This window comes from Heloderma suspectum, chromosome 2, assembly GCF_057233095.1.
Source record: "Heloderma suspectum isolate Gila_16-S chromosome 2, 16-S_ref, whole genome shotgun sequence".
Lineage (NCBI taxonomy): Eukaryota > Metazoa > Chordata > Lepidosauria > Squamata > Helodermatidae > Heloderma > Heloderma suspectum.
Genome location: NC_139459.1, coordinates 218,926,776 through 218,939,143, shown reverse-complemented (window position 1 = coordinate 218,939,143; position 12,368 = coordinate 218,926,776). Strand labels below are relative to the sequence as shown.

The 12,368-nt window shown below is 46.2% G+C and overlaps 1 protein-coding gene across 1 annotated transcript in view; it reads left to right on the top strand.

Annotated features, from left to right (window-relative positions):
• FDXR (ferredoxin reductase) overlaps positions 1-11,650 on the top strand; it is a 40,105-nt gene extending 28,455 nt beyond the window's left edge. The window contains exons 9-12 of the mRNA XM_084838021.1: positions 3,497-3,696; positions 4,351-4,522; positions 4,876-5,049; positions 8,751-11,650. Of these exons, the coding sequence (XP_084694147.1) occupies positions 3,497-3,696; positions 4,351-4,522; positions 4,876-5,049; positions 8,751-8,881 (677 nt within the window). The 3' untranslated portion in view covers positions 8,882-11,650. The remainder of the gene's footprint in view (positions 1-3,496; positions 3,697-4,350; positions 4,523-4,875; positions 5,050-8,750) is intronic.
• The last annotated feature ends 718 nt before the right edge of the window (positions 11,651-12,368 follow it).

Here is a 12,368-nt window from a genome sequence, read left to right as displayed (position 1 = left end):
CTTGTGGTACTCCTTTCCCAGTTTTGAACCACTCGGTTGTTCCATGTCTGGTTCTTACTGTTGCTTCTTGACCCTCGTACAGGTTTCTAAAAACAGTTTTAGGATTTTTTTTTTATACTTTGTATTAAATAAAATATCCTAGAGAGTGAAGTCAAGTGGGCCTTAGGAAGCATTAGTAACAACAAAGCTAGCGGAGATGACAGTATTCCAGCCGAGCTATTTAAAATCCTAAAAGATGATGCTGTTAAAGTGCTGCATTCAATATGCCAACAAATCTGGAATACTCAACAGTGGCCACAAGACTGGAAAAGGTCAGTTTACATTCCAATTCCAAAGAAGGGCAACGCCAAAGAGTGTTCAAACTACCGCACAATTGCGCTCATTTCACATGCCAGCAAGGTGATGCTCAAAATCCTACAAGCTAGGCTTCAGCAGTATGCGAACCGAGAACTACCAGAAGTACAAGCTGGGTTTAGAAGAGGCAGAGGAACTAGAGATCAAATCGCCAACATTCGCTGCATCATGGAGAAAGCAAGAGAATTCCAGAAAAACGTCTATTTCTGCTTCATTGACTACGCTAAAGCCTTTGATTGTGTGGATCACAACAAACTGTGGCAAATTCTTAAAGTGATGGGAGTATCAGAACACCTTACCTGTCTCCTGAGAAACCTGTACGAGGGTCAAGAAGCAACAGTAAGAACCAGACATGGAACAACCGATTGGTTCCAAATTGGGAAAGGAGTACGACAAGGCTGCATATTGTCACCCTGCTTATTTAACTTATATGCAGAGTACATCATGAGAAATGCCAGGTTGGATGAATCAGAGGTTGGAATTAAGATTGCTGGGAGAATTATCAACAACCTCCAATATGCAGACGATACCACCCTAATGGCAGAAAGCGAAGAGGATCTCAAGAGCCTCTTGTTGAGGGTGAAAGAGGAGAGTGCAAAAGCTGGTTTGAAACTCAACATTAAAAAAACTAAGATCATGGCATCTGGCCCCATCACTTCCTGGCATATAGAAGGGGAAGAAATGGAAGCAGTGACAGATTTTACTTTCTTGGGCTCCAAGATCACCGCAGACGGTGACTGTAGCCCTGAAATTAAAAGACGCTTGCTCCTTGGGAGGAAAGCTATGGCCAACCTAGACAGCATAGTAAGAAGCAGAGACATCACCTTGCCGACAAAGGTCCGTCTAATCAAAGCTATGGTTTTCCCAGTAGTAATGTATGGCTGTGAGAGCTGGACTATAAGGAAGGCTGAGCGCCGAAGAATTGATGCTTTCGAACTGTGGTGCTGGAGAAGACTCTTACGAGTCCCCTGGACTGCAAGGAGGTCAAATCAGTCCATCCTAAAGGAAATCAACCCTGAGTGCTCATTGGAAGGACAGATAATGAAGCTGAAGCTCCAATATTTTGGCCACCTAATGCGAAGAGAAAACTCCCTGGAAAAGACCCTGATGCTGGGAAAGACTGAAGGCAAAAGGAGAAGGGGACGGCAGAGGATGAGATGGCTAGATAGCATCACGGATGCAATGAATATGAACTTGAGCACGCTCCGGGAGAGAGCGCAGGACAGGAAGGCCTGGCGTGCTATGGTCCATGGGGTCACGAAGAGTCGGACACGACTGAACGACTGAACAACAACAACAACAACAACAACAAAGCCCCATTCTTATCCTTCATTTACAAGCTCTCTTACACCCATTCTGTTTGTTTTTTGTTGGGTTTGGTTTAACATAAGACCTTTTATTGATAATTGTCCAGGGGAAGTATAGAACTCGCAGGAGGAATTGAGCAGCAAGGTCTACCATACCCACTCGATGGCTCTGAAATCTTTCTGCTTCTCACCGCGCCCCTTTACACAGGAGCCTGGGCTGTCATCCACTGAGATGGCAGAATGGTGTAGCTGTTTTAATTTTGCTCAGCTGCTAGTGCCTTATAATTCAGGTGTTTTATGCATCAGTAATTGCTGAAAGCCGATTTTGAGAATCCTTGGGAGAAGCTGAGCCGGTCCCCTCCCCTCCTGGTTTCCATGGAAGTTGCTGTGATGGTCAAGCTAGCATAAACTTGTAGTGCAGCCATACCATGAATGGAAATGGTTTGGTTTTACTGTGTTATCAAGGTAAACATATCTCCTTTGCTTTGCTTTCCTGTAGAAAGTCTCAATAATAATAATAATGACGATTATGATGATCATCATCATCTGACTGCCTTGTGTGTGCTGTCGGGATGAATGGCAGTGCTCCAAAGGGCACTGAGCTGCAACCACAGCTGTCTAACCTTGAGATGGCTGGGGGCCAGAGACTTGCCGAGGCTCCTCCCTGCAGCAGCTCTAGGGGCTGCTTATCCTCTCTCCTGAGGGTTGTTCTCTGCGTATCCTGATCGCACAAAAAAGGAGAGCAGAGGGACGTGCGATGGAGTTGCTCAGAGGTCGGTTTGTCTGACGTTAAGTGGAAGAGACTGTAAGGTTAGCCATTCTGTAAGGGAAAGTAGGTAAATAAATGCTGTATTTGGACTTCCATTTCATCGCTGAGTTATTCTAAGCTGGTTTTCTTTTCACATTCAAAGAGCTGTGCTAACATGATTTTTCGTAATTTCAAATTCAAGAAGTGAAATCTGAAGAACCTTGGCTGGAAATTGAATGCTATTGCTGCCACAAAAGGGAAAAGTTAAACGCGCGTGTGCACACACACAGAGTTTTCCCTTTCTCTTGAAATTGAGCAAACTAGGAAGGGGTCTTTGCAGACTGCATTGGTTCTGCCCCTGCTTGAGATGTATTGGAGCCAATTGAGATGTGATCAGATCCTCTCAATGTTTTTTTTTCTTTGCTTAAAATATTTTACATGCCTCCCCCCCGCCCCCCCGTGCTGGGTTTCATAGCAACTTTAGGTGGGCAGTTTAAACCAAGGATCTCCTTCCTCCTGTCTGGTTTGGCCCTAAGGATGCACCTGCACTTGGAACGCATTCTGAGAAGAGCTGGTACTGTCTGCATCTTCTGCTAGTGTTTCCCTTTAGCATTCCACTTCTTTTTGGGTTTGGAGCTTTTGTGGGAAAGTGAGTAGCTCACTAAAGGGGCATTGGTCTCCCCCGCAAAGCTCATGGCAACAACTGTGTAGGTTTTGTGTGGAGTGTTGCTTCCTTCCCAATGGGAGATCTACTCATGAGAAAGAAGGCTTCCGCTTGGTGCTTCACATAGCAGGCTGCAGTCCCTCTTTGCAAGGAGATCTGCTCGAGCGGCAGGGGACAGAGCTGTTGTCCTGTTCCTCATGTTTTGTCCCTGAGCCCTGCACCAGCTGCCAGTGCTAATGGAGTCTTCATCCTAATTTCTCATGTTCTGATGGCTACCAGAATCCTATGGAAATTCTTCAGCTTTTCTGATGTGTGTTGGGCGATGTAGTCTTCCTTCTGGGTATCCTTTTGTCTCCACCCCAAATGATGCAGTGGCAACTTGGTGGGCTCCTTGTGCATCTGCAGTGCTTTTGTAATTTTCAGACGCCCCCAGACCTAGGAAACGGCTGACTGAGCTGCTGGCCAAGACAGCTTTGGAAGAACCCGGGGAGGAGGTGGCTGCCCGCTGGGCTTCGGCGTCTCGAGAGTGGAGCCTGAAGTTCTTGCGCAGCCCACAAGAGGTGTTGCCCACTGCGGATGGAAAGCAGGCCAGAGCGATCCGCCTGGCTGTCACCAGGTTGGAAGTATGAGCTCCCACGTTTTCTCTGTGCCCCCAAACTCTTCTTCCTTTCCCCTTTGCTCTTCAGTCTGGCTCTCCGAGGTCTGCTGCATCCATTTAGTTTTGGAGATTCCCCCCAGGAGCCTTTCGGCATTAAGCTAAAGACAGCTTTATACTCCCAGTCTAATTAGAACTACCGGTGTAACTGCCTGCTGTCTCTGAGCCGAAATGGCAGGCTCTCGGCAAGGCGGCACGATGTCTCCCCAAGGATCCATTTTCCACATCATGGTATGAAAAGTGTTCTCCCCACTTCTTTGGTATTGCTATCTGTGGTGGGAGGACACCCTAATAACACAGCTGATCAGCACAGCCAGCACAAGGGATGGGGCTGCCGGTGAACTGCGGGGACTTAGAGCCAAGGTGGTGCTGCTGTTGCTGCTCTGACATAACACCCCTTTCTGGTCGCCGCTTTCCCTTTTGAAGCCTCAAGGGAGCTTGCGGGAGGCTTCCAGGGCAGGGCTTCCCTGCTGATCCACCCTTGCATAGATTCAGTCATGTTCAAGCATCAGGGGCTCCCGGGATCATGCAACTGGCCAGCGTGCCTGCTGGCTGTGCTGGCCTCCCAGGATGCCCTCCCAAGCCCTGTCCTCCTCCCCTTTTCTGTTTGTGGACTCTGCAGGGTTCAGGAGATGCTGCCAAGGCAATTCCCACTGGAGCAGGTGAGGTGCTGACATGTGGGCTGATTCTCAGCAGCATCGGTTACAAGAGCCTCCCGATTGACCCTGCTGTGCCCTTTGACCCCAGGCAAGGCATTATCCCCAACCATCGGGGCAGAGTTCTTGGGACACCAGGTCAGTAGAGCTACAGCTGTGTGCATAACGGAGATGGAGGAGGAGGAGGTGTTTCAGCAGGAATGCTGAACAGCAAATGGCCAGGGGTGGGCAGCTGGGGCTCCAAGTAGTTTCCAGTGGGAGATCTGCAGGCTAGGTGCTCCATTGCTAAAACACTGAGAGCCTCTCTGGAGCAGCTTTGTGACCAGATTGCCCTCGAGTGACCACTGCATGTGTCCCCGGATGACCTTTTGCTGGCACTCCCCTGACCCTGAGCAAGAACTGCAGGGTTGTCGCTGTTCCGTGGATCTGTTCAAGGTGATGAGCTGGGGCCAGATAGCTTGGACTGCCTGATCGTAGGTTACACTTTGCAGGGCTCTACTGCAGCGGCTGGGTGAAGAGAGGGCCCACAGGTGTAATCATCACCACGATGAACGATAGCTTCGAAACAGCCCAGTCTGTGCTGGAGGATCTGCAGTCTGGTGCACTGGCCCATTCATGTTCCAAGGAAGGCTTGGACTTCGTGAGGCGCATCCTTCAGTCCCGAGGTAGGGTGTTGTGCGGTCTGTCCATCTAACAAGAAACATGTTGGGATCCCAGAATGAACTAGATGACCTTGGTTGATGGGTGTATTTTAACTCACTTTAGAGAGTGTGTGGCAAGTCCCTTTTTGTTCGGTAAGTCTTGCAGTTATCTTAATAAACTAAGATACTGTCAACATCAGGAGACTTAAAAACCCCATGACACAGCATCCCCCCCACCCCCCAATGACAGAGGTTTGGAAATTTGAGGATTCACATACAAAGTTCTGGTATGGGGTGGGGGGAAGGGTTTGCCTTCTAACTCTTTTTAAAGCATATGTCAGGTTGTAAGTCATTGGTGGGGACTTGGTTTTTCCCCTCGGTTTATGTATGTGATGCAATATTCAGTGCTTAATAAGAATAAGAATAACAACTGATGTTGCTATCGCATTTTTCCTAACCTTTTGTTGTTGAATCCTTAAATACCTACAATCAAAACTTCCTTTTGCTTTTAGCTCTCACTACTAATGAGAGTTCCTTGACCTAAGCACCGTGGGCAATAAATTCCACCCTCCTCTCTCCCATGAACCAAAGTCTTTGAATGTTTCGGCAGCATCTAGAGTTGGAGTTGTTCAGTTACTTAAGAGCACAAATTGCTTTGCAGTCCTGGCCTACGCCCTGTGCTTCAAGATCAGCTCTTCAGTTTTTATTGGTGGGGAGCTGAAGTTGAAAGACAGGATTTGCCCAAGGTGACTTAAGGAGCTTGTGCCAGAGCTTGAACTTTGAACGTGGTTCTCCAGGACTCAAGATGTGCACACTGGCTTTCTGGTTTGGGCTTCTCCAAGTTGTCTTCAAGGAAATACATGGCTAATTCGAGGCAGAACTTTTATGGGTCAAGCCTGTGCTAGTTCCCAGTCTCCTTTAGTCTCGTACCTGCCTGTGCTGAAGATATGGTGGCAGTGTATGTGTTGCAGGGAGGGAGAGGCCCAGCCTGGACACTTTGCAGGAGTAATGTTGGTGTCATCTTTTCCACACCACTGCATTTTTGCTGTTTGACAGCCTTTTTTCCTGCAGCCCTGTTTAGCACTAAAGCACCTAAGCTTGAGTGTGGGAATGTCTCTAATGCTGACATTGACCCTGTGGTCAATGAAGACTCTTAGGCCGCAGTCCTAGACATTTACTAGGGTGTAAGCCTCATTGAATGCAGTGGGACTTACTTCTGAGTAAACCTGCATAGGATTGCCCTGCACATCTGGAGACTCAGGGCTTCTCTGCATGAGGCTTTTATCCTGTGATTGAGATTGGTTACTCACAGAAGTTTGCAGGTCCTTTACATGACATCATCAGCCTCCAGGGCCTCTCGCATCCTTTCTGACCTTTATCCCATTTTTTAAAAGATCGGGGATAATGAGCTATCTAAATATCGCAAGTTGAATTTCTCCATGAAAAGAGGAAGTTGCGCTTTAACAGCAGCTATACCACAGTGCTATCTAGTGGCTATATAATGAAACATACAGAACTTGTAGATAAAAGAACTCCCTGTGGGGGGAAAAGCGGCAGTGTATGGAAAGGGCCAATCTTAATCCCACAAATAATCTGGAAGCAGAAGCCCCAGTAAAGTTGCAGGATAAAAAGCCTCTGTGTAGAGAAGTCCTCAAGCTCATTGGGATGTAGATGCTCAGCGCTGACACTAAAACAGATGCTTTTGAGTATGTGAGCTTCGAAGAGAGCTTCGGCTATTGGGCGGTATAGAAATGAAATAAATATAAATAAATAAATAAATAAATGTGCATGTCTGTGGGGAAGATATTGTATGTCTGTCCCACCCACAGTGGTCTAATAAATGCCTTCGATTTGAAGGCATTAAACACATGCGCTTGTACAATTTTATCCATGTTCCTTGACCATTTTAGAAGGTTATGAGCTCAGGGAGCATTACATTGTGTGTTGCTCCTATAGCACCAAAATAGTTGGAGCCTGATTGTTTAGTGGAACGTAGCAAAGACAAATCTGGGGACTTGAAAAGACATCTAGTTATTCCTTGCTAAGAGCCTTGTTATTTCCATTTGTCTCGCACTCCTTTCCTTGTCCTCTCCACTTGCTGGTCTCCTTCTCAACCTCTGTGCTGCCCGCCTGACTGCCTGCCTCTCTTGATTGTTCAGTGGCCTGGGCAGGCAAAGAGACTGCAGACAGTCTGGTGGCCATTCACTTTCCTGTTCTGACATCAGAGTGGCTGACATGGGCCAGGGTGCAAATCAGATCTGGAGTCTTCTGGTGAGAAGAGACAGATCACAACACTTAATTTTTTCTGGTGTGTCATAAACACTCCTGCCCAGGCTAACTCCTTCATAGCATAAAATTAAGCTTCTGCACAGATGTTTTTAATATTAGAAAATTGGTGTTCATTATGATCTGCGACATTCATCCCCTTCCACGCAGACTGCCTGGGGATGTCCTTTTTTCTGAACAATAGAGGATTAGGGAAAGGCTGTGCCATGTAGTGTTCAGCGTATCAGGCCAAGCTTCGGGAGACAAGGCACACCTGGATAAGAGTGCTGTGCTGTGGTTTCCATATCTGTGTCAAATAAAAATGAAGGCAGCAGGCAGAAGTAATTGGCAGCACTAAGAACCACTTTGCACATGGCGTATTTTCTACATGGATATCACTTTTGTGTGTAGATAATCCATGTATTCACAGTTGCATTAATATAAGCCGTCCATGTATCTGAATAAATATCCAAATTAAATTGATGACTGTAGGACATATGTTCAAATGCAGCAAGAACAGTAAGATCTTCAGATGGTTGGATGATGGGTGTTAGTGTTTTATTTTTCCAGGCTTGAAGCATGAGTCTCTTTGCAACTGTTAGGGCTCTCAAGGTCCACTTTTGCTACCCATCTGTTAACCCCCAGATCACAGGAACATAGTTTAGAAGTGGTTGAATGTCCGCCATTATGTATACGCAATTATGTATACACAGTTGTGTGATAAAAACACATGTGTTTACTTTGCTGCATGGACATCTTCCAGGGCCCATTTGCCAATTGGAACTTTCCGTTATATGTCCATGTAACAAATTGGGTGCACACATTTTCCCAAGCATGAAGGTGTGTAGTTGGTTTGCTACCTGGCAGAGAGATCGCTGTAGATAATTATTTGTAGGTGAAGTAGCCCCAAGTGTGTAAAGCTGTGGGAGTGGTGGTGTGAAAAGCAGTAGCTATGATGAGCTTAAAAATGCAAACACACTGTCCCAAAAGGAACCCAGAGAATTTCTCAGTAACATGTGAAACTTGGAAAAGGACGATACGAATTGGCTCTGTTTTTTGCAGAGACTACTGAATTCAAAACATTTTTGGAGTGATCTTTCCCCAATGTACTTGAGAATGCATTCTAAACCCCAGCTGAGTCCTTTACTGGCATTATATTCAAATGCTTTCAATTAGTGTGTTCCCTCTAAACCAATTCAGGATTTTTAAGTGAACCAAAGGCATTCCATCCCCTAAGGCAGAGTTGTGCTATTATAAGACTCTTCCAAGATATAACTAATCTCATTTGACCTGCCCCCCTGCCTAGTAATTGATGTGCAAAGTGTGCCTTTAATTCAGCATTTGATTCCAGAGAGGTCTGTGCGTGGAAGGCATGTGGGCACCTATGGTGTACATGTGTGATTAGTTGGAAGCAGGTTGATTTTGATCTGTACTTTTCCCTTTTTGTGGTGATTTAACAGGGATCCAGCCAGTTTCCTTTTCGGATTGGGAGAAGATCGATGCTGCTGAAGTGACAAGAGGCAAGCTGGTTGGGAAGCCCCGGGAAAAGATAGTCGATCCACAGGAAATGCTGGAATTGATTGGTCACTGAGATGGACATTTGCTCTGTGAGAACTGGCCACCTGTTATATGTGTGTGCTGTACAGTTGGCTGCGTGACCCCGCACCTCTGAAAGGTGTTCAGTCTGCAGAAGATTGTGCAAGCATCGTTCATCATTCTACAGATGATGAACGTGGTGCAGTAGTGAGATGACAGTGTTGGTTCTGGATTTCTGAATGATACGAATTTGCGAGAAGCTTGTTGCCATCACAAGCAGTGAGGTTTGGTCCAGAGCCCTGTCCATCTTTGTGCCGATTTTACAGTGGATCTCTGCATTTATCTAGAGCATACTCCTGATTTAGGATCCTGCTCCAGGCAGCATCTTGCAAGTGCAGTGGCTCACTTTCTCTTCACCATAGTCGCTGCAGAAAAGGGGGCCTCTAAGCGTTAGAGAGAGATGTAAGTGGACTTCTGCTGAAGCAACGGAACTTCCTGTCTTCTCCTTCGCCATGCAGCCTCTCAGGCATGCCCCAAATCTGCTCTGGAGGCTCTCCCAACCCTCCGGAGTAGATTTTGGCCATGTGGGGGACTGCCAAGGGCAGGCTAGTGCTTCTTGTACTGCTAGCAGATGACCAGCAATGGATCCAACCCTAAATCATTAAAGCAAGTAAAGGATTTAAATGTTTAAATTTTCAGGGTTTTATAAATGGGACTAAGTGCCTTACTTGCTCTTGCAAGGATTTGTGTGTGTGTGTGTGTGTGTGTGTGTGTGTGTGTGATATTCTGTGGTTCTTTGTTTTGTCCAGTTCACATCTACACACATGAGGCTTACAAGAACCATTTGAAGAAAATGCTGGGCACGATTCCCCCACCCCACCTCACTTGGGTAATTAGAAAATCTTGATGACCTTTCACCATTGCGTCTTCTGTCATAGCGACAACCTTCAAGGAGCGCTCACAGTTAAATGTACAGAGCATTCCATTTGTGCCCTGCTTCAAACATGCTGTATGTGAGAATAAAACCAAGTTTCAGAACCTGAGAGAGAGGAACTCAGCTTGGATTGAATAATCATGCGGAAAAGGCAGATAGGAAAGGGAACATCAGTCACCTTTCCCCTTCACTCTGAAACTCAATTATTCCTCCCCATCCACATCCCAACTTTGATGTCAGATGTCAGATTGCATAATTGTTTTTAAAATAAAGCTCTTTCTCAAATAGAAGGTGAACCTGGGTCAGCAGGCTTGAATTCTTTTTCTGATCTGGAATGTGTGCTTTAGCCTTAACACAGGCTGGCTAATCTACCGCTGTTGCAGTCCTAAGAGCTGGCAAAGGCAGGGCTACTCTTCCCAAACTTGACTGATCCTTGCCACTTTCAAGCACATGCTCACTGTCAATAAATCTTGGCAGATTATTATCTCTTCTTGTTAAAAACTCAAACAGAAGTTGGATTGCTGCTGCAAATAAAGTAACATACATGTGTGATTAATTAGTTTGCTCCTCAGGCATTCCGCAAAGGAACGTTTGGATGGACATTATCGTCGGCTTCTTGGATTGTGTATTTTAGGACCCTCTGGTTTCCAGAAGCATTATTCTTGTACCGGTTTATTGCTGTTGAAATGAAGACAAGTTCGTAATCCTTACTCTCATTCAGCAGGACTGCACAGAGAAGGTGTTAACAACAACTTTGCCCTATGGAGAAATTTCTCTTGGGCAAGAGGCAGGTAGAAGAAGGAAAGGATTTGGATGTGCCAAGAGGAAGTAAACCCTTACCAGCCCTTGCCTGGTCTGCCTCCTTACTGTTCCTTGAAGGGCCCTGCATAAATACTTTAAGTAGAGCAAGAGGCAGAAGATGGATTTTGTAGTCAAAACAGTGCCACACTTTTCATGGCAATTGTATCTGTTGCAGTTACGGACATAAGAGCTATGCTGGATTAGACCAAAGACCCTTATAGTCCAGCATTGTGTTCCCATAGTGGCCAACCAGATGCTTATGGGAAACCCACAAATAGGACGTGAGTACAATAACACCCTTCCGCTTGTGTTCTCCAGGAACCGGCATACAGAGACATAGTGATACCAGAGGCAGCCATTCATAGCTCTATCCTCCAATAATTTGTCTAAAACTCTTTTAAAGCTGTCCCAACGTGGTGGTCATCGCTACTTACTATGGTGCAGTTTTTGAGGGAAGGGAACATTCTGAGTAAAAGTGGTCTGTATCCCACAATTCCAAGCAAGCATAGAACAGCAGTGTTGGGTTCACAGTTTGGCATCTTGAGCCTTTCAGTTTGAAACCTGAAGATTCTAGACCCTCAGGGCTGCAAAGATAGTTTGTAAAAGATATTGGCAATGCCTGGTGAAATCTCTAAAGTCAGAGTGAGGCAAAATCGGCCAGGGTGTGGCTCCAATGCCCTGCAGAACTCATTACCCCTCTCCGTGACTAGGAGAACAGAATAAACTGTGCAAACATGTAAACGCTGTTCAGGGGGTTTATGCATGATTATTATCTTGGCATTAAAAGTTGATAGTTTTTCTTTGAATATAGAGTATACAGCACTCTGAGCCTTTCTCTGCCTATGAATGCTTTTGTCTCTATCCTGAAACTATACTGTTGAGTTATCTTGGGGGGCTGTGTGTGGGGGTGTTCTTCAGCTGGGAGGCTCTGGTTTGAGTGTCTAAGTTCCATACTTCGGCCCCACTTCTAGACACGTGTGCACATGCACCCCAGAATCTCATTTGCAACCTCCCATTAGGGAATGCAGGGAAATGCAATGACGGCTGGAACATTGTATGCAAACGAGCAATAAAGCTTGTCGAACAGCTGCTTGTGTGATAGAGCCCCTGTTACGGCACTTGGATGCTGCATTTATGGTGTTACTCTCTCTGATCTGGGGATTACATCAACTCTGGTTTTAGGAAAGTGATTAAGCTGGTTTTGGCAGCATGCTCTTAGAAGTGTTGGAGCTGATCTGCAGCCCCTGCTCTGCAAGGCTTCAGGGTCCCAGAATAAAGCGTGGCCTACCCGTAGTTGCCCTGTCTGGCTCTCACTGCCTCCTTCCTTGTAAGGGTTGTTGTTTTTTGAAAGCCTTTCTACATCTCCGCAAAAGGCATCTTGTATTCAGAGGCATGTTTCCAGGCTGCATCTGCTGCTGCTATACTTTGTGAATATAAGTACACTGTAGCTTAACTAGACACCCAGGCATAGTATATGTCCCTTGCTGCTTAAGGGCTGCTCTTCTAACTCCAGCAGCAGCCCTACTGTGAGGCCAGGTTGCTTCAGAGACAAGAGATGGGTGGCGCCATTAGGCACGGCAGAGTGGGAGACAGAAGATCTGCCCCACAGAGCAGAATCTATTTGCAGGTTCTCCTGCAGAAGTCAGGTTGAAATCAGTGAGAGTTGTGCTCACGTGCAGCTCCTGTTTTCAATAAGGCAATTTCCCAGTAGATTGTTCTCAGTGTTAAAGGTCGGGGGGAGGGAAGGGGGCTTATTTGGATTGTCTGTCTTGGGAAGTAAAATGGTTGGGGCCAGCCTTGCCTGCCT